The 27656-nt window shown below is 35.8% G+C and overlaps 1 protein-coding gene across 3 annotated transcripts in view; it reads right to left on the reverse strand.

Moving 5' to 3' along the window:
- Positions 1-235: 235 nt before the first annotated feature.
- Positions 236-27656, reverse strand: part of FAM135A (family with sequence similarity 135, member A) — a 151958-nt gene continuing 124537 nt past the window's right edge. For all 3 annotated transcript variants that reach the window (XM_011957042.1, XM_011957041.1, XM_011957043.1), the window contains 6 exons: positions 27303-27394; positions 26697-26794; positions 24229-24380; positions 22271-22381; positions 4561-4674; positions 236-1689 (listed from right to left, as the gene is read on the reverse strand). In XM_011957042.1, the coding sequence (XP_011812432.1) occupies positions 1484-1689; positions 4561-4674; positions 22271-22381; positions 24229-24380; positions 26697-26794; positions 27303-27394 (773 nt within the window). In that variant the 3' untranslated portion in view covers positions 236-1483. The remainder of the gene's footprint in view (positions 1690-4560; positions 4675-22270; positions 22382-24228; positions 24381-26696; positions 26795-27302; positions 27395-27656) is intronic.

Genomic DNA, 27656 nt, shown 5'->3' on the forward strand with positions numbered 1-27656 from the left:
TTCTAGTTACAATGCACTTGGGATATTAGTTTATGAAAATTTTGAGTACTTTCTAAAAAGTAAATAATTATCAATAGCAATCAAAATTATTTTAACTATAATACTTAATATATACAAAATGTGTAAATTATAAATATACAAAGGCTCTAAGTTATACAATTAGGCTGGTCTATCTTATAAATAAAATATATATACCTCTAGTATTCTGAGAATAAGCAAAGGATTACAAGTGTTGTAGCTGTTCCTCCAGATAGCCATTTGTTCATTTATTAACACCAGAGGCAATAACACAATGCTAAAAATAAACATGCATCAATTGTACAATAAATACTTACAAAAACCTCTGTCTGTCACAGTTAGTGAGTGCAAACAGAACTTATACCCAACCTTAGTGCATTTTTATTTTCACAAGTAAAACAGAAAAGGAAAATAGTGAATTTAATGCTATTCAGCACCTTTAGTGAAGTCAAAAGACTCAACATCGCCATATATCAAAAACATTTGCATCTGTATCACCAAACATGTAAAGTTAATTATTTTGTTCCATTTTTAACATGAATTATTTTATTTACATTACTTTTTAGTTCAATAAATTTTAACAATATTTAAAAATTATCTAAATTCATAAAAGTATTTCATAAATTTCAACATTTAATTATTATGTACATATAAGGAAGTCCATGAAAAAAGTTAAAAGAAAATGTAGTCATAAAGTTCAAGCAACATTACCAATTTAGCAAAAATTCCAACCAAATCAAGGCAGAGGGCATTCAAACATTCAAAGATCTTTATCTGCTGCCAACATGAACAGGAAAATTTCCAGTAATAAAAGTCAGTATGAGAAATAATGTTGAAATCACCAGTAGAAAATATATTTTAATAGGCATGACGTATGTTTAAGCAACAGTAATGACTTTATAGAAAACTTTTATGACACTGTCATATATGAACTACTTGGTTTGATTGTATGATAACAGTGTATTTTAGAACTACAGAAGTTGATTTCAAAAAATATATTGTAGCAGCCATAATTTTATTTCCAGTTAAAACACAGTAATATGTGAAAAGTAAAATTTATAATTAACTAAATAACACCCCCAGTATTAGAAAATTTTAAATCTCACGCTATTCTAGCAATAATGGTCTCTAATATAATGTAGTCTGATGTAAGAATTGTGGAAAGCCGATAAACAATCAGACATAGGTATGGGCTTAAAGTTTCACTGAAATACTTAGGTAGCAAAATATATGAAAAAGTAATAGAAAAGTAAAAAGATAAAATTAAAAAATATTGCACAGCCACATTACCTAGAAAGTAAAGTTGATGTTTAAAAAGCACTAAACATGGATGATATAAATTATCTTCCATATAAAAAGGTATAAATATTTCTTAGAACTTATCAGCATCTACATTTTAATATAATACATTATTTGAAACATTGTTGAATGAGGTAATTGTCCAGTCGCTAACAATGCTTTTATGCTATTGGAAATATTTGAGGGCAGCAACCAGAAAGAATTTCTCTAAAAATATTTCCGAATCAAGAACAGCTATATGTGCAGCTCTCCCAATGAGTGAATCAGCTGTATTAGGCAATGCATTGATGACATTGTAGCGAACCAAATTACAGTCCTTGCTTTGCAGAACTGGGCGAAGCAAATTGTGGATCATTTCAGAATAGATCTGTCCTGTGGAACCAACAGAAAAAAGGAAAATTAGTTCACATGAGTAACTGAAAAAAAAAAAAAACCTATGCCAATTTTTAGATAAGTTATAAAATTTAGTTACATTATTTCCATATAAAGCAGAAAAATGGCTGTTTTTAAAAAGGTTTAATTTTCCTTCAACTATCATTTTTGGGACTGTTTATAGAAAATATAAGTAATCACATTATCTAGTCAAGTGGAAATAACAAATTTATTACACATTATTCTTGAAATTTGAATTTTTTTTTTTTTTTTGAGACGGAGTTTCGCTCTTGTTGCCCAGGCTGGAGTGCAACGGCGTGGTCTCGGCTCACTGTAACCTCTGCCTCCCAGGTTCAAGCGATTCTCCTGTCTCAGCCTCCTCAGTAGCTGGGATTACAGGCATGTACCACCACACCTGGTCAATTTTTGTATCTTTAATAGAGTCAGGGTTTCACCATGTTGGTCAGGCTGGTCTTGAACTCCTGACCTCAGGCAATATGCCCGCCTCAGCCTCCCAAAGTGCTGGGATTACAGGCATGAGCTACCGCGCCCAGCCGAAATTTGGTATTTTTAACTCAAAGCAATGCCTATAACAAAGAAATAATTTTCTTTAACATTAAGTCACTTATAACTCATTAAACAATTATGAAAATAAGCTAGCCATGATGAGACATTTTGATAAGGCAAAATTATAAACTTGGTCTACAGCAAATACTTTAAAAATGTTTCTGTGGCAGTCAAAACTTCCAAATTATTTTACGAAAGAATAGCAACCTCCTATAGTCAGATGAACCATGTGAGCTTGGCTCAAATAACAAACAGGATCTTTTGTTTGGTCTGCGGGTTTATTTAGTACTTGTGCTCCTCTCTCCTTATTTTTGGTTAATTCTTTTTTTTTTTTGTTTTGAGACAGGGTGTCACTCTATTACCCAGGCTGGAGTGCAGTGGCGTGATCACAACTCACTGCAGCCTCCACAGCACAGGCTCAAGTGATCCTTACATCTTAACCCTCCTGAGTAGCTGGGACCACAAAGGCATGCACCACCGTTTAAATTAGCCTAGCTAATGTTTTATTTTTGGTAGACATGGGGTCTTGCTATGTTGCCTAGGCTACTCTCAGACTCCTGGACTCAGGTGAGCCTCCTGCCTCAGCCTCCCAAAGTGCTGGGATTACAGGCATGAGCCACTGCGCCCAAACTACGTTTTGCTAATTCTTACAATGGATTTACTGAGGTCATACATACTAAGCACATAAAAGATAAAGATGAGAATACATCCACATAAATGTATAAACTGCCTTCTAAGGGGCAAAACATAATGCTTATGCACTACTGTATATTAGTAAATGAGTACTAACAGTGTCCATGGAACCTGTGAGCTTTAGAGAGGTAAATATTAAATTTCAGAGGACAGGTAGGATGCTGCCTGAGGAATGACAAGAAGGGAAAAGTATACAGAAGCACAATCAGATACAGAGAAGAGAGGTGTTTAAGAGAAAGACTGACTCAATACATACTCATCAAAAACTTTTTACTCCCACCTCTCCTCTTAGTTTTCATTATGAGTCAGGTTGGATTTGTGGTTCCATGCTATTTAAAAAATATGTTAATACAGGAAGAGGTCTAAACATATCTTCATCATTTGATTTCCCCTGTCCCCCAATGTCACAGAACCTTACTGTTAAAATAAGGGACATTTATCTAGTTTCAGCTACTCATCTGAAGGTTAAACTTCTTCTGAATTTTTTCCTTAGGTGGACTCTAGCCTTTGCTAGAACAGAAGTTAAGAAAAGGTTATTTTGATGTCACAAATGTACAATAAAGGAGTACTTACCATGTACCAGGCACCATGTTAGGCACTGCCAATAAAAATGTGCTTAAGAGAGTTCTTGCCTTAAGGAGCTGTTCACCGTCACAATGTAGAAAAATAAAGGATTAAGAGTTTAAAATCAGCCTCATTCCAAAAACGGATTTGAGGCAATAATGAGAGGTAGGAGATCAGGTTTTTTTTTTTTTTGAGACAGAGTTTTGTTCTTGTCTCCCAGGCTTCAGTGCAATGGCGCGATCTCAGCTCACTGCAACCTCCACTTCCTGGGTTCAAGCTATTCTCCAGCCTCAGCCTCCCAAGTAGCTGGGATTACAGGTACTCGCCACCATGCCCGGCTAGTTTTTGTATTTTTAGTAGAGATGGGGTTTCACCATGTTGGCCAGGCTGGTCTCAAACTCCTGATCTCAGGTGATCTGCCTGCTTCAGCCTCCCAAAATGCTGGGATTACAGGCGGAAGCCACCACACCCAGCTGGAGACCAGGTTCTTGACCCAAGTCTGTAATTAACTAACTGACTTTGGCTAAGCCACTTAGTATCTCTGGGCTTTAGTTATAAAATGAGCAAACAGGACTCAAGTTTCCTTCTGGCTCCAAATGGCTATAATTTAAATTTATTTTGTTATTCACAAATAGCAAAAGAACAAATAAATAAAGTCTTTATCATTTACTATCAGTAAAGAGGGGCAAATCCTTGCTGCCACCTTTGTGTAAAAGTGAGGTATAGCAGAACATGGGACAAGGATGACCGCAATTGTCAGTCCCAATAATTCAGAGGAAATCAAAGTATGAACTGCGTCTGAGGCAGCAAAATGGAGAGGCATTTGTAATTAGATGAAAGAACTACTTCATTGGTAAAGGCAGTTCACGTGGCAGGTGAGAAGAAAGGAAGAAAAATGGAAGAAGGATAGCTGTTAATATAAGTGGGTGGAAAGGAAGTAACAGGAAAGAGAAGAGTGACAGATAAGAGAGAAAGTGACAGATAAGAAAAGCTTCAGAAAGAGCTCATTAATATCTATAACTCTTTGAAATACTTTTATTCCATTACCTGACTGTTTGTCCTTTAAAGCTGTTTTACACATTTCAATGCGGGCAGAGTGATAAGGAACATAGCGATCCTGTAGAGATCCCACTAGCACAACATTTTTGAAATAATGAAGCCCTGTGAATATAATATAATAAATTATAATGCAGTAGTTAACCAGATTTAAAACAAGTTATTTGTATCATATTAAGTGACTAAAACATAAATTTCCTTAGCAGTACTAAGTTTCTGTCTTTGTCAATACTTGATGAATCCTTTCTCCAAATTTCTACATGTTCTCTACAAAAAAACCCTACTTCACTGTTACGTAGTGCTGATGCTGAGTGAGAATGTGTGTTTGCACTGGGAACAATCACTGTTGCTCAGTGGTGTGGAGATAGGCAGGAAACAGAATATGTGAACTAATGTTCTATAGAAAGTATTCCATGATATTCTTACCTTCCAAAAGGTATTCGTCAATATTTAGGACTATTTCCAAAGAAACAAAATTATACTCTTCCATTAAAACAAACAAAACACCTCATAAGAAATCATTTAAAGCTGACTTTTTACTTTCTTTTCATTTATAACACTTGCCTAATATGATTTATATTTTCTTTTTTAAAATTTTTATTATTTTTTGAGATGGAGTCTCGCTTTGTCACCCAGGCTGGAGTGCAGTGGTGCAATCTCGGCTCACTGCAACCTCTGCCTCCTGAGTAGCTGGAATTACAGATGTGGGCCACCACACCTGGCTTATTTTTGCATTTTTAGTAGAGATGGGGTTTCACCATATTGGCCAGGCTGGTCTTGAACTCCTGGCCTCAAAGTGATCCACCCACCTCAGGCTCTCAAAATGCTGGGATTACAGGAATGAACCACCACTCCTGGCCTAAAGATCTTAATCTTGGGAAAAGTATGGATTCACACACAGTCAAGTGTGACAGTATGATACTATCTATGCCAAAAATAAGGCCATCCTTCCTTTTTCCTAATGAGACTATACCACTTTTTTGGGGGAGCTGACATTTTGAATGTATACAATCCTAAGAAGATAAATGAAATAATTAAGTATCTATTAGAGAAGTTAATTGAACATATGTTTAAAATAATATTGTATAAAATATTAAGAAAAAATGACTCCTCCCCCACCTTCATTCTCACATCTCATGACTCAATTTGACACCAATATCTTCATCATTATCAGTGCCACTTTGGGAATCATCCATGTGTCCTAGAGCACAGGTATTCATACATTTACCCCTGGAGTCATCTAAGACTCTCTATGGTGTAGATAGGTGTGTATAGCTTTTCTTTTTTTTTGATGGAGTCTGGCTCTGTCACCCAGGCTGGAGTGCAGTGGCCGGATCTCAGCTCACTGCAAGCTCCGCCTCCTGGGTTTACGCCATTCTCCTGCCTCAGCCTCCCGAGTAGCTGGGACTACAGGTGCCTGCCACCACGCCCAGCTAGTTTTTTGTATTTTTTTAGTAGAGACGGGGTTTCACCGTGTTAGCCAGGATGGTCTCGATCTCCTGACCTAATTATCCGCCTGTCTCGGCCTCCCAAAGTGCTGGGATTACAGGCTTGAGCCACCGTGCCCGGCCAGGTGTGTATAGCTTTAAGAAAACTGATTTCCAGGCTGGGCGAGGTGGCTCATGCCTGTAATCTCAGAACTTTGGGAGGTCGAGGGGGAAAAACTGCCTGAGCCCAGGAGTTTGAGACCAGCCTGGGCAACAAAGTGAGATCCTGTCTCTACGAAATTACGAAAATTAGCCAGGTGTGGTGTTGCATAACTGTAGTCTCAGTTACTCAGGAGGGTGAGGTGTGAGGACTCCTTGAGCTCAGGAGGTGCAGGCTGCAGTGAGCCATGGTTGCAGCACTGCACTCCAGCCCAGGTGACAGAGCAAGAGCTTGTCTCTAAAAATAAAAAAGAAAAAAAGAAAATTGATTTCCAGATCCCAACCTCCAGATGAGCTCTTTTCTAAAAGTGACTTGATTTTCTCCCACTTTACAAGATAAAGATATTATCTCTCCAATCTATTTCAGATCTTATTAAGGTATATGGCCCTAGGGTATAGTCTCTGGAAAACCAAGCAAAATATAAAGTCTAACTTTTTCTGACAAAAAGTCAATTTGAGTTGACTGTTTGACAGTGAGAAATGGCTTTGCCAATTGGATTTTATGGCATACATTTCCCATAAATTGCATGAGCTAAATCTATAATTCCAATAGAATGAGCTGAGATTTCATATTTTATGAAAATATAATTAATGTCCAGGTATGGTGGTTCACGCCTATAATCCCGGCACTTTGGGAGGCTGAGGGTGGATCACCTGAGGTCAGGAGTTCGAGACCAGCCTGGCCAACATGGCAAAACCCCGTCTCTACTAAAAACACAAAAATTAGCCAGGCATGGTGGCAGGCGCCTGTAATCCCAGCTACTCAGGAGGCTGATGCAGGATAATTGCTTGAACCCGGGAGGCGGATGAGCCGATGTCGCACCATTGCACTGCAGTCTGGGCGATAGAGCGAGACTCTGTTTCAAAAAACAAAAACAAAAACCAAAAAACCCCCCAAAAACCAAATAAACGAACCTGTACCTGGACCTTATACTCCTCTATTACCCATTTCTTGGCACAGTGTTGTAACAAAATTCTTCATGAGTTTTCTATGTGTCTCCCTTCTCTTCCTTTCTTCTGGTTCTTTACTTAACCTATTCTCAGAAGTCTTTCTTCCTAATTACTCCATATAAATTGCTCTTTCAAGATCACCAATGACCTAGACAATGCTAAAAGTTTAAGGGTCAATTCTCAGGTCTTATCTTATTTGACCAAATTTTAATACTACCTGGTAGCCTGAATTTGCATCCAAAATACAACGGTTATTTCAGGCCAGTATGTCTTCTCCAAGTAAGTGAAAATAAGTAACTGAGATCTCACCTTGTGTTAGTGATTTGAATATAAGGCAGCACTCTCCTTTCTGATGGGTAATTTTAGGAGAAAACAAACCTTACTTTGTTTCCAGGCATATATGACATTTTATTCTTTACTCATCATTCTCTCTGCTTTTAATTATCATTTTTATATCTGCTCATCAAATCTAAATTTCTGGCCTCCTTTTCTTGCCAGATAACTTGGCACAAAGCTTTGTGTCACTTTAACATTCACTATTCCTAACACCAAATTCTATTTCCAAAATTTTGCTTGCTATCTTAAATTCTTTATTCTATAAGCCTATTCTTATTCTAGTCCAATGAGAAATATTGGCCAGCTTTAATTATTAATTCCCTCATATATACTACATTATCAAGTTTGGCTTGCTTCATATGTAGTATATGTTGCTTTCTCTTCTTACCAGTATCACTGCTATTCTCTACTTGCTGATCTCATGACTTCCATTATAAATTTCTTTCCTGAGAGTTTTATTTTATATGTTTCTTTCAAGTTAAATTTTATTTTTAATTTTTTGGAAGGATTTTAAATTTATATCTGCTTCCGTTTTCTTTAAAAAAAATTTCATTGTAACGTTTAGAAAATTCCACATCCACTATAAAAATTAACTTATGCAATATCTCTGGGAGGGATAAAAAAGTGACTGTATCTTTGGTCTGTCCCAGTTTAAAGTATCAGATTAAAATTATAAATCATAAAGTATATGTCTTCCCTCAAAAAATATCAATATTGGCTCCCATATATTAAGGTCCACTCAATTTAGCTAAGTAGTCTTTAACATCAAAATCTGGCCCTAACTTTTGGTCGGAACTAGGAACTTACCCAAGCTGAGGCAGTCTAGTTGAGAAGAAAGGACATATTGGACTAGGGATCAGGAGACTGATTAGTTTAGGGTTAAAATCTGTATCTCTGAGAATATCATTTTATTTCAGCGTAGTATGGAACTACTGTTAATGAATGTAAACAAATCAACAGGTTAAAGGAGAACTTCCTATGGTGTGCAGTTATAGGTGGGTCCAGAAACTGATCTGGTTAGCATTCTCAGATGACTGGGTAGGGCTGAAGTCCCCAGGCTGGTCCCCTCTGCTGGGGGAACAACCTGGTTGGTTCACTGGTTTATCTAATAATGGCTTACCCAATTGTGCTTTGAAAATATAATCATTTGCTATTGATGCCCTGATGTGAAAACAGTTGGAAGAGGCTGGGTTAAACTATTTTTAGTGCTCTATATTAAAAAAAAGACGTAAAATATTTTATTAATTTCTCTCCAAGTGAAAACAAATTAAAAATATATTGTTGCTTAGTGCTGAACAAACAGTAGGCTCTCAAATATATTGACTAACAACAGATTTGATTTTTAATAATTCTGTAAGTGGCTCCTGAAATGTGTATTTCTCAAGGGTTCTGGATAGGTGACATATAACTGTGTTACCTCTCACCCTACCCTTTTTCATTTTTAGAACTGAAGCCGTCTGGCTGGGTGCAGTGGCTCATGCCTGTAATCCAGCACTTTGGGAGGCCGAGGCGGGTGGATCACAAGGTCAGCAATTTGAGACCAGCCTGGCCAATATGGTGAAACCCTGTCTCTACCAAAGATACAAAAAATTAGCTGTGCATGGTGGTGGGCACCTGTAATCCCAGCTACTTGGTAGGCTGAGGCAGGAGAATTGCTTGAACCCAGAAGGTGGAGGTTGCAGTGAGCCGAGATCACGCCACTGTACTCCAGCCTGAGCAACAGAGCAAGACTCCATCTCAGAAAAAAAAAAAAAAATCTTCAACTATTCCCCTTTACTAGCTCCTCTTGCCTTCCCCCAACCCCACTGCTGCCCGTGCTGCCATTCACTAAGGACACAGCTAACAGTTGTGTACAGGCATACCTCATTTTTTTGCATTTTTCTTAACTGAGGTTTATACAAAGGGTTTCTTATCAAAAGCAGAAACCAGACTCAATTGTATCTGGATTACTTATATAAGATACATTATTTAATGTCACTGATGTCTGTTCTTTCTGAAAATTCATAGTAATAAAACATTTTGCCAGATGTTTGTTAGTATTGTTTACAACTCCAGAAGATTGTACACTTAAAATGTTTAACTTTTTCATATTCAATATTTATAAAGCAATCACAGTTTTATACAGGTATACCTTGTTTAACTGTACTTTGCTTTACTGTGCTCTGCAGATATTATGTTTTTTACAAATTGAAGGTGGCAACCCTGCGTTGAGCAAGTCCATTGGCACCATTTTTCCAATAGTACATATTCACTTTGTGTCTCTGTGTCACATTTTGGTAATTCTTACAATATTCAAACTTTTTCATTATATCTGTTACAGTGATCTGTGATCAGTGATCTTTGATGTTACTATTGGAATTGTTTTGCAATGCCATGAACCACGCTCATATAAGACGGTGAACTTATGAACTATACTCTGACTGCTTCACCAACGGGAGAGACATTTCCAGTCTCTCTCTCTTTCCTTGGGCCTCTCTAGTCCCTGAGACACAACTATATGGGAATTGGGCCGATCAATAACCCCACAATGGCCTCTAAATGCTCAAGTGAAAGGAAAAGTCACATGTTTCTCACATTAATTATTTTTATTTTTTTGAGACAGGGTCTCACCCTGACCCAGGCTACAGTGCAGTGGTGCAATCATGACTCACTGTGGCCTCTACCTCCTGGGCTCAAGGGATCCTCCCACCTCAACCTCCGAGGTAGCTGAAACGACAGGTATGCGACAACACATTGGGTACATTTTTGTTATTTTTTGTAGAAATAGAATCTCACTGTGCTGCTCAGGCTGATCTCAAACTCCTAGGCTTCAGTGATCCCCAGCCTTGGCCTCGCAAAGTTCTGGGATTACACGTGTGAGCCACCATGCCTGGCTCTGTTTCTTACTTTAAATCAAAAGCTAGAAATGATTAAGCTTAGTGAGGAAGGCATGTCAAAAGCCAAGACAGGCTGAAAACCAGGCTTCTTATGCAAAAGAGTTAGTCAAGATGTGAATGCAAAGGAAAAGTTCGTGAAGAAAATAAAAAGGGCTACTTTTCACTGTTAAGCCGTTAAGAATTATATGAAACGGCTACTTTAAGCCGTTAAGAATTATATGAAATCTACTCTGTCTGTGCTCTATTAATGGAACAACAAAGCCTGGATTACAGCACATCTGTGTACAGCATGGGTTACTGAATATTTTAAGCCCACAGTTGAGACCTACAACTCAGAAAAAAAGATTCCTTTCAAAATATTATTGCTCATTAACAATCCCCGTACTCAACCAAGACCTCTCATGAAGATATACAAGAAGATTAATGATGTTTCCATGTGGGCTAACACAACATCTATTCTGCAGCCCAAGTGATCCATTAGTTATTTTGACTTTCAAGTCTTATTACTTAAGAAATACATTTTGTAAGGTGATAGCTGCCATAGGTAGTGGTTCCTCTCATGGATCTGAGCAAAGTAAAATGAAAACCTTTTGGAAAAAATTCACCATTACAGATGCCATTAAGAATATTCATGATTCATGGGAGGAGGTCAAAATATCAACATGAACAGAAGTTTGGAAGAGGCTGATTCCAGCCTTCACGGATAACTTTGAGGGGTTCAAGATTTCAGTGAAGAAAGTAACTGCAGATGTGGTAGAAATAGCAAGAGAACTAGAATTAGAAATGGAGCCTGAAGATGTGACTGAATGGCTGCAATCTCATGATCAAACTTGAATAGACGAAGAGTTGCTTCTTATGGATGAACATAGAAAGTGGTTTCTTGAGATGGAATCTATGCCTGGTAAAGATGCTGTGACCACTGTTGAAATGACAACAAAAGATTTGGAATATTACATAAACTTAGTTGAAAAAGCAGTGGCAGGGTTTGAGAGGATTGATTCTAATTTTGAAAGAAGTTCTACTATGGGTAAAATACTATCAAACAGCATCATATGCTACAGAGATTATCTTTTGTGAAAGGAAGAGTCAATTAATGCAGCAAACCTCGTTGATGTAATTTAAGAAATTGCCATAGCCACCTCAATCTTCAGCAACCACCATCCTGATTAACAAAAACATTATGACTAGCTGAAAGCTCAGATAATCATTAGCATTTTTAACAATAAAGTATTTTAAAATTAAAGTATGTTTTTTTTTAGACACAATACTATTGTACATTCTGGACTATAGTATAGTGTAAATATAACTTTTATATGCCCTGGGAAACAAAAAAAATTCATGTGACTCACCTTTTTTTATGGTGATCTGGAACCAAATCCACAGTATCTCCAAGGCATGTCTGTATTTTATTCCAAATTCCTTTCTTGGTATATATATGATTTATTTTTCATTTTAAAAATATAACTGGGATTATAGTAGTTATGCTATTTTATGTCTTTTTTTCACTTAATATTTTGGGGACAGCTTTTCATGTTTGTATAAATAAATTTATCTCATTCTTTTAACTACTACATGGAATTACCAGGATTAACTTTTAGTATGTTTCCTATTTCCCTAGCGAAGGACATTCCATTCCACTTCAGAGGGGAAGGGACATAAAAAAAGTATAACACTGCAATGAATAGCTTTTACCTAATTATGTGAGATTTCTGTAGGAAAAATCCCAAAAGTGGAATTGTTGAGTACATTCTTAAAATTCTGATAAATGTACTCTCCAAAAAGGTAATTTCTCCTTCCACCATTAATATATGAAGATTTCTGTTTCACACACTCATCAATACTGTATAGCATCTTTTAAATTTTTACCAACCTAATGACAAAAATGATTAACTTATTGTTTATTGGCTTTCCATATACATGTATTTTTAATTTTATTTGTTGGTAGCTAACTACCTCTTTTCTCTTTTGCCCATTTTTTTTCTGTTGGGTTGTTATGTATTAGGAACAGCAGTACACATTATACCACTCAGGCATAAACAATATTACATGTTACCTCCAGATGTGTGCTCTGTGAATTAATTATGTATTTGCCAGATTACACGATCATTTAAAACTTCCTCACAAATTTCCCACTGATTAAGATTTTTAAAAGATTTCTATATTTTTAAGAATAAAAGGCATTACATTTTTCCAAATAAAATTATATTAAAGACATTTTTCAAAATAGCTCTTTGCAGAGATTCTGATGTACTTCTCTAGAGAAACACTAAGGTTTGGAATTACTGCTTTAGACTGAGATCCCTGCAAGAAGTGTCTATGGCTCCTCATGTTCATGCAGCTCAGTGGAAGTAGGCAAAATCAGTAAAGAATAGTCAGAGGATTTCAAAGATACCCTTTCACTCTCAGTTTCCATGATAAGAAAATAAATGTAAAAATTCTGATACTGATTAAACACACTATGCTGTTATACTTCTAAATGTGATTCTTACAACAGTACCATACTTTAAAAATGCATTTTAAACTTGGTAACCAGTTTTCTAGTTATTCAACAAGTGTATTAATACTAATATTGTGCTTTTACACAGAAGGTTTGCTTTTTATATTAGCCAAGAACCAAGTTAGTTAAATATATTATGGCCCTTTTTGGATCTTTTGGTTTCAATTTCTTGTCTAGCAGTGTTGGCTACAGAAGGCAGAAACTCAAAGTGAAGACAGCAAGCTCCAGAGGTGCAGTGCTGGTAGGAATTACAGCAGTACTTCATCTGTGTTGAAGTACAGCCAACAAAAATGCCGGAAGTCTACTTTGGGAGCTAATATTCTAGGTTCATCTTTTCTACACCTACCTTGATTCTAGCTCCTCAAAGACAACCTAGTTAACTAGTCTGTGGGTGAATACTTCACTGAGCCCCTCAAGTGCCCAATTATTTGTTGAACGGTTACCTTTAATTTGGGAAAGTGACAAGATTTCCCTATTTATAGGATGACAAGGTTTAACCAGAAAAATTTGTAAGTATGTTGTTACTTTTTACCAAGAAAAAGTTTAAAATAAATCTTCCATATTGCTCTGGACTATATAACATGATTGATATATGAACACCTTAATTGCAACTTTCATCTTCATAATCTAAAGTCTTTCCAATTCTTGTGGCTACTCATTTGTTCTAAAACTTCAGAGTTTTAATGCAATTCACTTTAGTCATTTTGTGTTTACTCGCTGGAACTGGCTAAAGCAGTGGTTCTAAACTGGTGATTTTCTGCCCCAAGGAATATTCTGCAGCATTTGAAGGTATTTTTGGTTGTCACCGCTGAGGGTGGAAAAGTGTATGTGCTACTGGCATCTAGTGGGCAGAGGCCAGGGATGCTGCTAAACATGCTACAATGTTCACGACAACCCCTGAAAATAAAGAATTCTCCAGCCCAGAATGTCAATAGTGTTGAAGCTAAGAAAACTCTGTACTTTTAAAACTGATAAATACTCTAAACAGTATCAGACTATTCTTATTTTTACTCATTTTACATAAATTTGAATGAATTTTCTTCCTAAAACAATGTTAGCTGATGCTGGTTCTTTCCCACACTTTCAGAAACAAAATATACATATTATTTACATATCAAAAGTGATACCTAAGATTAAATCCCTCTGTAATCTCCTGGATACAAAGAGTACTTTGTGCCTCAGTAGGACAGCAGGAGCTTTATTTAATTTTTATACTTTATTCGTCAGAATTCAACAGCTGGTAAAAAGGCTCTAAGCAAGTTGTTTTTAGGAAGATCTTAAAATAAGGATATTTTGTTTTTGAAATTCCAACAATGAACAGGTTCTTTTTTGGCTATTTTGAGCCCTCATTATGGAATGTCAGAGTGGCCATGATTCCTCTCTCTGCTTTAGTAATATAACCTTGACTACTTTAACACCGGTGTCATCAAATGTCTGTATATTATATATTTATTTTACTTTTCGCATTGCTCTAGCTCCTTCATCTTTCTTTCCCCTGCTATTCAATGCTGAGATGCTTGTATGCCACCTGCAAATTATTTATATATTCTATTAGCAATCTGTAGAATACCATAGGTTTTTTCAAAAGTTGCTATAAAAATTTAATGAATGTTTATAATTTTAATTCCTTAATCAAAATAGGTAATTTCCCTTTAAAAGTAACATTTCTGTAACCCTTTACCAGATCTATTGTGTTCACAAGAAAAGGTAATTTCTCACCCAATAAATTTATGATTTTTATAAAAAATATAGTATTTCTCAATTGTTTTACAAAACACACAAATTACTTTAGGCTTTTAAAAAGCTTTCTTCATTTTAAAATAATGAACAGCTTTCAATAAAAGGAAAGCTATTAACTAATGATATGTTGCATAGAAAAACACTGTTTCAAAAGGATGACCCACAGAAGAGGCTTTGCTTAAATAAAAAAGGCAAAAAGGGCAAAAGCCTGAATTTTGATTTAGACAAGTAATTTTAGGTTTTTCCAAAAGAACAGAAAATTCGCTGTTCAGAAGAAACTGAAGCAATAATCAAACCAGGACATCCAAGACTGTAGCTTAAGAAGAATAAAATATAAAAAAGAAATGATCACTTTTGATTGTTTTAAAACACTTGAGAATAGCATATTGGTTAAGTACTCTTTTTCTTTGTTCTGTGTTTTCCTGTTTTATTTATTTGTTTGATGTGAACCTATATATTCTATTTTGTGAATAAAGTAATTTATATGTAAATATACAGGCACAGCAACGTTCTAGGGATGGACTACTCATTTCTCACAATTCATTAGATGATGCCCCCCGCCGCTCAAAAAACCCAAAACCTAACACCCCACATGAAATAGTTCGAGACACTTGTTTCCATCTCTACAACATTATAATTTTAAAATCAATTGAAATACTTGTTGATATTTAAAAGTGCAATTAGAGGCAGCTTAAGTTCTTGAAAACGTACATTATTGGCTTAACATGATGCAGTCTGAACCATGCACGAATGCTTACTAGCTTTTCATAAAGCTAAGTGACCTCAGGCAAGTCATTCAATCTCTCTGTGCTTCAGTGTCCTCATCTACAAAGTGGGGACAATATTCCTACCCCAGAGAGTTAAATAAGCTAATACGTTTGTGTGTTTAAATCATACCTAGAACATGGTAAATGTTACATGTGTATTAGCTATTATTATTTTTCAAGTATTTTAGTATTAACCAATGCATTAGTCACAATTACCAGAAAATAGTACTTTTTTTCTTTTTGAGATGGAGTCTTGCTCTGTTGCCCAGGCTGGAGTAGAGTGGCAGGATCTCAGCTCACTGAAGCCTCCAACTCCTGGGTTCAAGCGATTCTCCTGCCTCAGCCTCCTGAGTAGCTGGGATTACAGGTGTGTGCCACCACACTGGACTAATTTTTTTGTATTTTTAGTAGAGAAGGGTTTCACCATGTTGGCCAGACTGGTCTCAAACTCCTGACCTCAGATGATCCACTCACCTCGGCCTCTCAAAGTGCTGGGATTACAGGCATGAGCCATTGTGCCCAGCCAGAAAATAGTACTCTTTAATGTTTTTTCCAAAAATGGATATTAATTCAATTCAGGTATATACTAATAAATTTGTGAGTACAAAGATAAATCTTAAAACATAAAAACAATTTTAAGTCATTCAAATAATTTTTATAGCTAGTAGTATCAGCATTTAGATAAAAATTTTGTTAAAAAATTTTTCCTAAAATAGATATATATTGTTTGTGTAAAAGTCAATTTTTGTAATCTATAATGCTAGCAGTTTTTTTTTTTTTTTTTGAGACAGAGTTTCAGTCTTGTTGCCCAGGCTAGAGTGCAATGGTGCGATCTCGGCTCACTGCATCCCACACCTCCTGGGTTCAAGTGATTCTCCTGCCTCAGCCTCCCTAGTAGCTGGGATTATAGGCGCCCACCACCACGCCTGGCTAATTTTTATATTTCTAGTCGAGATGGGGTTTCACTAAGTTGGCCAGGATGGTCTCAAACTCCTTTCCTCAGGTGATCCACCTGCCTCAGCCTCCCAAAGTGCTGGGATTACAGGTGTGAGCCACCATGCCTGGAAGTAGTGGGCTCTTTTTTAGTTTTTAAGACAAAGTCTGGCTCTATCCCCCATGCTGGAGTGTAGTGGCACGACCTCAGCTGACTGCAACCTCCATATCTCTGGTTCAAGCAATTCTTGTGCCTCAGCCTCTGGAGTAGCTGGGATGACAGGTGTACATGCATGACCATGCCCAGCTAATTTTTGTATCTTTTATAGAGATGGGGTTTCACCATGATGCCCAGGCTGGTCTTTTTTTTTTTTTTTTTTTTCTCTTTAGATGGAGTTTTGCTCTTGTTGCCCAGGCTGGAGTGCAATGGCAAGATCTCGGCTCACTGCAACCTCCGCCTCCCAGGTTCAAGCAATTCTACTGCCTCAACCTCCCAAGTCGCTGGGATTAGAGGCATGTACCACCATGCCTGGCTAATTTTGTATTTTTAGTAGAAATGGGGTTTCTCCATGTTGGTCAGACTGGTCTCGAACTCCCGACCTCAGGTGATCTGCCTGCCTCAGCCTCCCAAAGAGCTGGAATTACAGTGTGAGCCACCATGCCCGGTGCCCAGGCTGGTATTAAACTCCTAAGCCCAAGCAATTCACCCACCTCAGCCTCCCAAAGTGTTGAGATTACAGGTGTGAGCTACTACACCCAGCTTATGATAGTAGTATTATTTAAGTCACTTCTTCATTTTTTTTTTTTTTTTTTACCATTTACCATTTACTAAGTTTTGAACGCTACAGAATCACTTTACACATATTATCTCACTTAATCCTTTTAATAATCTTGTGAGATACTACTATTCTCATTTTACCAATAAGGAAACTGGAGTTTATTTAAATTAGGTAGCCTAGTCAGTGTCTGAACTATAACTAATACCTATGTGTGATGTCTGAGTTTGCTTCTTAACAGTTTTAGACTAGTACAACCAGATCATGCATTATAAGGCGAATAATAACTTAATAACTTAAAAGAAAAAAATTGAACTAATCCTTAAGAACAGCTCAAGTACAAAAGATATACTCACTCCTGTTAATAATTAGAAACTTATTAACACACATATCTGTAAAGATGTGGAAGGCCATGGATTAATCTATATTGTAAAACTTTACAGTTATATTTTCTTTACAGTTTAGATATTCTTATGCTGCTATTACTATTGCTAATTAAATTTTACTTTGTATAATGCCGTATAAAGACATAGACCTCAGGAACACTTATGTTCAGCTCTGCCTTTCACACATTTCCTAACCTGTCAGCAAAGGGTATGAACTCCATAGCTCCACAAAATGGTTCTAGCTAATGTTGTTTTTCTTGCATGAGAAGTATATACCATGTTTCATTTTGTAGGAATATCTTGTAATTTGATCAATCAAGTATATATTTCTGTATATTGTAAGAAACTTACCATTGATGCTTTGTATCATTACAAACAAAATCATAAAACCCAATCTATAAGAGAATTTTCCTTTCACTGATTCTAATAATAGTACCTGTAATAATCATTCCCAAATCTCTTTCTCATATTAAGAACAACATTTAAGGCAGAATCCTGAAAAAGCTAAAGCAGGACTCAAAAGTAGTGGTATTTTCAATAACTAAATCTATTAATATCAAATATTTCAAGAGTAGAATGGAAAACATGGGTGATACGAATGAGGATAAAAACAGATGTAGATTTAAATGGCCAGGGCTTAAGTTCACAAATCCAAGTAACTTTGGACTTGGAACTACCAGTCACTGATTATATGGGCTAGACTTATATCTTACTATATAATATTTAAACTGTTTTTGAATATTGAAAATAATATTAAAATATCATTGATTTGTTAATTCAATCGGTATATACTAGAAGAGCTATGGTACATACTGAATGTATGTGGGAAATGGGAATGAGTTGTCATGACAGATCCTACTTAAGGAAAGGAAGTTAAGACATAAAAATAACTGACATGAGATAAACTATAATGAGTATGGTAAAAGGTTGATTTATAATGGTATGGAAGTTCAGAGACAATATTAACAATTTTGAGATATGGGAGGCAAAGAAGTGAGGTCAAACAAAGATGACCTGAAGATGTCTCAAAGAAGTAATTGAGAGAATAGTACCATTAAAAAAAAAAGACAACAGGAGAAGTGGCCAAAGAAGACAGTATGCTGTTTTAGATGTATTTAGTATGATATGTAAATTGAGATGTCTAGCAGGCAAATGAGGATTGAAATTCATTAATGAAATCAGTCCTGGAGACATAAGATTGGGGATATAAAAGTATATATGGGACAGCTACTTAGGAGGCTGAGGTGGGAGAATTGCTTGATCCAAGAGTTCAAGGCTGCAGTGAGCTATGATTGTGCCACTGCACTCCCACCTGGGTGACAGAGACCCTGTCTCAAAAAACTCCAAAGGTATATAGAGAGTATTCTGAGAATACAGGAGCATTAAATCAGATAGTGCATCAAGAAAAGCTTTTGATAGCAGGTGGCATTAGAGTTTAATTTTAGAAGATAAACAGAATTATTTCTGAAAAGGTGAGTAAATACATGAGGGGGAATGGGTGATACAAAAAGCATGAGAAAATGCAAGCAATCAAAAACCATGAATAGCATGACCACAGCAAAGGGTGTGTGTGTGTGTGTGTGTGTTTGTGTATGTATGTGTAGGATAAAAAGAAAACAGAATCAGAGACAGGTTATAGAGGGCTTGATGCTCTTATCCATGGAATCTAAACTTCACTGTGGACACCACAAAGCATCATGAAAGATTTTCAAATGGGACCAGTATGGTTTGATATTAGATGGCCAATATAATCTATGGCTTCACTGGATGATCATTTCATCTAACGAGGAAGTGAGAATGGGGAGAAGGGGGTATATATGTGGAAGGGTAACTAGTTTGAACAATAATCTAAGTAAAAGTGATGAAGGCTGAACTAAGGCAGTGGCAAAGAAGAAGAAGAGAAGCATCCATCAGCCACTAAGAAGATTAAATGTTTTAAAACTTGGTAATTCGGTAGATATGGGGTATAAATAAGAAAGCAGACTCAAGAACAGTTTCTAAGTTTCTCACTAGGCAGAGGTGATGCCATTCCAGTAGATGTGGAATCCAGAGAACTAATCAGAGGGAACAGATGCACTGTCTGAAAACGCTAGATTTGAAGCACCCATGAGACATCTCTGTGAAGATGCTAAGTAGGCCTCTAGGTATATAAGTCTAGAGCACAGCATATAGGACAAGCTAGAGATATATATTAATATTTGAGAGCTACCAATGGTAAAGATGGATATGGAATGATGGTGTCCAAGAAGAATGTACAGAGTGAGAAGAGCAGAAGACAGAGGCCAAAACACAAGAACAGCTTTCATAAAGGGGCAAGGAAAGAAAAGAAGCCCATATAGGAAGCAGAAAAAAAGCCAAGATGCAAAAAAAACCAGGAGAAGTGGATCCCACAAAAATGGAGAAAGAAAAGTATTTCAAGAAGGAGTTTTCAGTAGTCTTAAATATCTTAATGTTCAAATAAAAGAAAAGAGATCACTGGATTTGGCAAGCTTCAGTGTAGTGGTACATACAAAAACCAAAAAAGTGAAAAAAAGGGGGAAGTAATGAAAGTGACTGTTCTCTTTCAAAAGGTTCAACCATACCCCCCAACCCCCTCATAAAAGGGGAAATAGGGGGACAAGTACAGAGTAAGTGATCAAGAGAAATATTTATTATTATTAAGATGGAAGAAACGGGAATAACTTTATCTATTAAAGGATTAATTACTGAAAAGGGGAAGAGTTTAAAGATACTGATGAGAAGGAATGAGTTCCAAAATGGAGAGGGTAATTATTCCTGAACAGATTATAAATCTTTCACTGAACTAAAAGGAAAACATAGGTTAGTTAATATTGGTAAGTAGAAAGAAATGTCTTGAATTTCAAAGATAAAGTAGAAAGGAAAAGCAAAACTAATTGTGAGAAATGAAGGGAGCAGTGAAAATATGAAGTTTGAGGAAAGGTGAAAATTTGGGAGAGTATCTAAGGGAATAGATAGGAAGCTAACTAGGGATAACTAGATAGGGACCCCATGGACCTACAGTGCTGCTGATTCTGTGTGTCTGTGTGATCTTTTTTTGGAACAGCTCAAAGGCTAGGTATAAAAACAGTAATGTAGATTTGCAAGATGACTAGGATAGAAAAACAAAGAGTAATACATGAATGACAAAAGTAATCCATAGAGTCTGAGGCTTGAGTCAGGAAGGGAGTAAAAGCACGAAGGGCAGGGAGACTTAAGAAAATGTAGTAGGAATCACAAATGAGTCTAAAAAGCAGCTGAGAAGAACGGAGCGAGAGAAAAAGAAGGATAAGACATCACAGTAATAGAATGGAATGTTGGCTGAAATTTCGTAAGTACAGTGTAGCCATGGGTATGAGTTCAACATGGAGTGGAATGAAGGGACACTGGAGTTGAGAAAGGCACGCTGATGCATAACGAATTATCGAAAGGGCTGACTCGTCAAATTACCAAAAATGATTCCAGATCTAAGTATGTTAAGATCCAAGAGGAGAATCTTTTCCCAAACATAATCATGTCACAAACATTTGTCAATGTCTTTCATTCTCCTGGGATAACCAGGAGGTCATTATATTAAAGAAGAATAGATGGTATCACAGCTTGGATGACACAAGCCTCAAATAAAGTGGTTTTATATGACAGTGGAGGAGTAATGATTGCAATTAGAAATAGAAAGCAAGAGGACTATTTTCCTTACTTTAGGTGGTACTTAGTAAACAAGGAATTGAGCTTCTACAGCAAGTATTAGCAAGACATGGCCTGTGAGATTTGGCTACTGCTGTTTTTGAATTAATAAAGTTTGTTTGAAACACAGTCATGCTCATTTGTTTCTGTATTTTCTGTGGCTGTTTTCATACTACAATGATATTGTTAAGTAGTTGCAAAGAGATTGTATGGTCTACAAAGCCAAAATATTTACTATCTGGCCCTTTTTTAAAAAAAGTTTGCCAAACTCCACTCTATAGCCGGGGGAGTGAAGACATGGGGGCGAGGAGGGGAAAAAAAAAATCTGTTTCAGTTACATCTCCACTTTCAGAAGTAAGCAGCGATAACATTCTTTGAAGAAAATAAAGGCAGTCTGAAATTTCCCTCAAATAAGGATTTCAAAGGACACTGGAAAAAATATGCTGGGAAGATGTACGAGGATGAATTGAGGGAGAGCATAAGGTCAGAAGTAAGGTTATTTATAGAGAGTAAGAATGGCAAAGGAGCAGTTGAGAACTTTAGGTTGTAAAAGCCTGGAATATATATGCAAAATGGGGAATATAATTAATAATTAGTTAATATGAAATAAGTAATAAGATTCATCCAGTAGTGAGAATTGTAGAAAGGATAATCGTTAGCAGTTTAGTTTCTGACACTTTCAGAAATGCTTGCTAGCCATCTAATCTAATCTAATACAATACAATAAAATATGAAGGTAGAAAAACGTGGCAGATTATAAAAAGGGGTGAGGATTGGGGTGGGAGACAGCTAGAACAGCGGGGATAGGACATGCAGAAACATGGTTTAAAAACAGAGACTAACAAAACTGGCACTGAATTACAAATGTTGAAATTCTTCGGGCAATTTCAAAGTAGCTCACAAAAGAGAAATACAGTCATGTGAAAAAGACTAAACAAATCTCTCAACTGCTTAGTTTCAGTTGTGAGTCTGCTATTTCATTGTTAGGAAATTACAGTAGAATGACACTTCTTTTTTTAATCACTAGAAGGACATGTTGATAATTTATTTGCTAAATGTTTATTTTTTAAGAAGTTTTCACATGTATATTTTCCAAACTGTTATATACTTACCTGCTTTGTTACTAAGCTTATATAAAAAAGTTTGGCGAGGGTCTGAGTGATCTCGACATGTCAGCTGCAAAAGCGAACCTGATTTTTTCCATTTCTGCATAAACCAGAGACCTAGAGAGTCATATATGACATAGAAGTATGAAATGAAACATACAGAAACATGTGCTAAGATTATTCATTTTAATACATATTTCACTTCAAAAGATGACTGCCTAAATTAGCATTTTTGCTGGCTAATCAAAAATACATTTGGAAAATATTTCCATGTTCTGATAACATTTATAAACATGCATGCTTAGGTTAACTATGAATTAATGGTGGCTGATGAACGGCTTGCTATTTCTATTTCATTCAGTAATAAAACAGATAATAGCATATGAAGAACAAATTGGAAAAATCATACCTTTAGATATATTCGTTCAAATGACAAAGAAGCAGATGAAGAAAAACTTCAAATATAGCAGTAGGTCAAATGCCTATGCAGAATGATCAGTCTATAATTACAGTTGAGTTATGACATAATAGACTAATTGCAAAGGGACCACGTCTTAGAATGAAAAATTGTTTAATGTTTTCAAAAGACAGCTGAATATCATTTGTTTTATATTAATTTTTTTTTATATTATCAGTAACCCATATTTAAATGCATCTTGCTCTTAAGGAAATTAAGCAAAATCTTAATCACTCAAGTTAGTGTTCAAGACGATGAAATATTCCTTTCCATTTTCATTACTTCTAATATTAGGCAGGGAAACAGGAAGAGAAGAGTGGGAAAACAATCCTTTAATTGGTTAAATCTGATAGCTGGAAACATATCTGGGAAAAAGTTTAGTGAAGAATGAAATTCAAAGTACTACATTCTATTCATGTTGGGTTCTATTACACATTATTTAAGGACTTCATTTTTCTCATTTCCTCTTTTTCAAACTGTAAAAGTCTAGAACTGGCTGTATTTGTAAATCACCAACTTGAAATGGGATACAGAAAAAATGGTATGGTTTGTTATTAAAAGGAAGTGGTAAAGGAAACAGAAATAAGATTTTCAGGGATCAATGAAAAGAGACAGAGTTAAATACAATTTATTTTCACAATGGGAATCATTGACTAACTTATAAATCATTTTGGTAAAAATCTAAGGGAAAAACCAAGCCAAACAAAAGGCAAATCAAGGCCGGGCGCAGTGGCTCGTGCCTGTAATCCTAGCACTTTGGGAGGCCGAGGTGGGCGGATCACGAGGTCATGAGATCGAGACCATACTGGCCAACATGGTGAATCCCCGTCTCTACTAAAAATACAAAAATTAGCTGGGCATGGTGGCGTATGCCTGTAATCCCAGCTACTCAGGAGGCTGAGGTAGGAGAATCGCTTGAACCAGGGAGTCAGAAGTTGCAGTGAGCCAAGATCGCGCCACTGCACTCCAGCCAGGCGACAGAGTAAGACTGTCTCAAAAAAAAAAAAAAAAAAAGGCAAATCAAGTTCCAAATATTTGTTGATGAGAATATAAATACTAATCAAAATTTGGGTCTTAACTTTCATATTAACTTCTCATAATATCTCTTTACTGTTTTCGAACCAAAGTTAGGATTAATATTCTATATAAAATGTTATAACTTTATAATGTATTAAATGTAGGTGTTTGTTATCTGTTCAAGTAATGGAATGACAAAATAGTTTATAAGATAAAACTTTACTAAAAATATTTAGAATTTAATGGAAAAAAAGAAAACAATGCTCTTGTGAGTTTTGACAAATGCCATCTCAATATAAGACAAGTCATTTTCCAAAATGACTTTTATCAACTTATTTCATGTGCATAACAAAACAGAAAATTTGCTACATTTTTTTGTTTCATGAAATTCCCAGTGTATGACAAATTGGTTCTAAAATAAACACTAGAAAATACTAAGTTCACATTTTTTCTCTATTCCATATTTTTAATACAGAATAAAACTTTTTACCTGTATTAACAAGAGCACTGCTGTTGTAGAGTGTACCAAGGTGAGGTCCAGAAAGAGAGAGAAAAGTATGAAGTTTGTTGAGGTAATATTTAAACCTTGGCCTTGTAAGCACTGAACGAATTATTAAATTGCCCAATGAATGTCCAATAAAGCTTTAAGAGGGAAAAAAAAAGTTATTTTTCTCACAGCATTTAGAAACAAAAATCAAAGCTGGTCCACTATAAAATGGATGTAAATACTAACAATTTGAAAATTTCTAATGTTATAAAAGTATAGTGCTACTTTGAAATGATATACCACATTTTGAAGGAAAAAATGTGAGAATGTATAGAAGATCCTCATTATTATATAATTTAAATGTTTATAGAAACAAGATATTAATCTGAAAACTTTTACTCAAAGTTTGTAACTGCTTAGATATAAATACATACTAAAGATAATAATATAATGACTAGATTACTTATTTGCCTTCTTAGGTACATACACAAATTATTTACTTATTAACTCATCATTTCAAACAAAATGATGAAATTGTATTTATAAAGGACAACTTGGAGAAAGCATATATCTGTTTCTCTTATTCTCTGGTCTATACTTCAAAGATGGACAGGTTTTGACTAACAATATTTTCAAGGCACAGGTTAAAATATGTGCATTTTCCTATTATAAATCTTCGCTTATGCAAAAAGAATAGTATTTATGTAGCTAGCACTCCACTTTTATTATGAAATGGTTTAAATCAGTGGTCCCCAACATTTTTGGCACCAGGGACCAGTTTCAAGAGATAATCTTTCCACAAACGGAGTTGTGGGGATGCTTTTGGGATGAAACTATTCCACCTCAGGCATTAGATTCTCATAAGGAACACACAGCCTAGATCCCTTGCATGTGCAGTTTAAAATAGGGTTCACAAATCTAATGCTCACCACTGATCTGACAGGAGGCGGAGCTCAGGGGGTAATGCTTGCTCACCCACCCCAATGCCATTCACCTCCTGTTGTGAGGTCTGGTTCCTAAGAGGCCACGGACAGGTACCAGTCTGTGGCCCAGGGTTTGGGGACCCCTGGTTTAAATCAAAAGAGCCTGTTTACTTACTGTTATTTTACAATAGAGGGTATAAGATTCTCTGGGGACAATTAGCAATGAAAGAAAACAGCTAGAGAGCTGTCTAAACACCAGCTTGCAGATGTATCTTGTGAGAAGCTCAGGACAAACTTCCCTCCCAAACTGAACTTCCTAAAGTAGTGGGGGTGGGAATTCTGATGGTAGCTAACAGTTTACAATCAACCAGATTACACTTTTGGAAATGATTGATTATAACTGACAATCTAACCTGAAAGACAATACTTTTGAGGAGGAATAAATAAGTTGAAATATTATTTTTCTCATCATAAAATAATAAACGAATAAAAGCTAAACAAGATTTTAAGATCCATAAATGAATAATTACAAGAAAATAATCTCTTCAACCAACAAACCTGAACCTTCTCTCATATTTTAACAGAATTCTGTTTTTTAAAAAATGACTTTAGGTAAAAACTGCTTATCTCTCTTCTTATTCCCTATACTTCAAGTTGGAAACAAACTCTCCAAAAGCTTACAGTAAGCAGAACCAGCTTCTTCCTCTAACCTAGATGGGAGATGAATGTAGTCAGTTTATTCTACCCTTTTTGAAACAAAGACTCTTCTCTCCTACATCTATTAACAAGATCTAATTAAATAATGAAACTCATATTGGTGTAATCATCATGTCTTGCTTGTGGAAAACTGACTCACAAACATATACAGTAGTCATAAAATGTGGCTGGGCAAGGTGGCACACGTCTGTAATCCCAGCACTTTGGGAAGCCAAGGTGGGAGGATCACTTGAGCGCAGGAGTTCGAGACCAGCCTGGGTACCATAGAGAAACCCCCATCTCTACAAAAATTAGCTGGACATGGTGGCGCATGCCTATAGTCCCAGCTACTTGGGGGGCTGAGGTGGGAGGATCGCCTGAGCCCAGGGGGTTGAGACTACAGTGAGCCTAGATGGCGCCACTGCTCTCTAGCCTGGGTGACTGAGCAAGACCCTGCCTCAAAAAAAAAAGTATACAAACTTTGAAAGTGTTTTTGTTGCTTCATATACATATATGTAAGTCACAGAGCCTTTACATATTCACAGAGTTGTAACTCACTATAATCAATTTTAGAACCTTTTTTCCACCTAAAAAAGAAATCCTGTATCCTTTAGTTATTCCCACCATCCCTCATCTTCCCCAGCTCTAACCTACTTTCTTCTCTACAGATAATGCTTTTTTGGACATTTCATACAAATCTTTCCCTAAAATCTTTACTTTTTTTCACTGTAAATTAATTTGAGTCGTAGTCTCCTACATTTCAGAATAGGGCAACCCTACCACAAATTCTGTTTAACTTTTCTCTAATTCATGGAAATATAAAAATAAATTGAATAATATTAAAGAAGATACCTTATTTTGGAGACTGTTAGACTATATATCTGAATATATTGTATTATCTCATCCAAAAGACGATCAGTCATGCTATCAAAATCAGCAAAAGTATCATTCTAAAAAGAAAGCAAAGCACATATATTATATTTGGGAATATGTATAATCACAAGAAAAACTAACAATATAAACATTATTTTTAATTTAGGTACTGAAAATATGGTTAAGTCCAACGTTTTTTAGAGAAGTTGGTGAGTGTAATATTTGTTATATTAAAATGAGCAAAGAGACTAAATTTCTAGGGGAAAAAAAGGTTCAGTGTTCTTAAAATACTTGCATTATTTAGTTGTTTAGATCACTACCAGTATGAAACATAAGATGTTTACAATGGTTTAATTAATGAAATATTTCTATAGAAATGTGAAATTCTAGAAATGTTTCATATGTGAAGAGATCATAAGTCAAAATGTAAATCATATATATTTCCTCTGGATATATATTTACATCAAATTTCATAGAAATCAGAAAAACTATTTCTACTATTACAGGCATTTTGTAGTAAGTCAAAATTTAGGTAGAAACTGGTACAAAATGTTTGTTTTCACTGAAAACACTGTCATATTGTACCTGATTTCTCTCAGACATAAGAAAATCAATTCTTCCCCCAGGCAGTCCAAGTTCAATGTAAGTTTTTACTAATCGAAGATCTGCACTGTTTCCTAAAAAATGAAAAATGATATTTAAAGGATGAGATAAAGTAAAAGGTACAAAGTCCACCATCATATATTTTTACAGTTTTTAGAGACAAGCTTATGGCCTATGCCATTTGTGAATAGACAATGTACTATGAAATAGAGTTCTCAATTTTTATGTCAAAGTTGATTTCTATTAGCCAGGCAATGTCAATTCAACAGTTTTTTTTTCTTTTTTGAGACAAAGAATCTTGCTCTGTTGCCCAGGCTGGAATGCAGTGGCACGATC

Source organism: Colobus angolensis, unplaced genomic scaffold, assembly GCF_000951035.1.
Source record: "Colobus angolensis palliatus isolate OR3802 unplaced genomic scaffold, Cang.pa_1.0 Scaffold431, whole genome shotgun sequence".
Taxonomy (NCBI): domain Eukaryota; kingdom Metazoa; phylum Chordata; class Mammalia; order Primates; family Cercopithecidae; genus Colobus; species Colobus angolensis.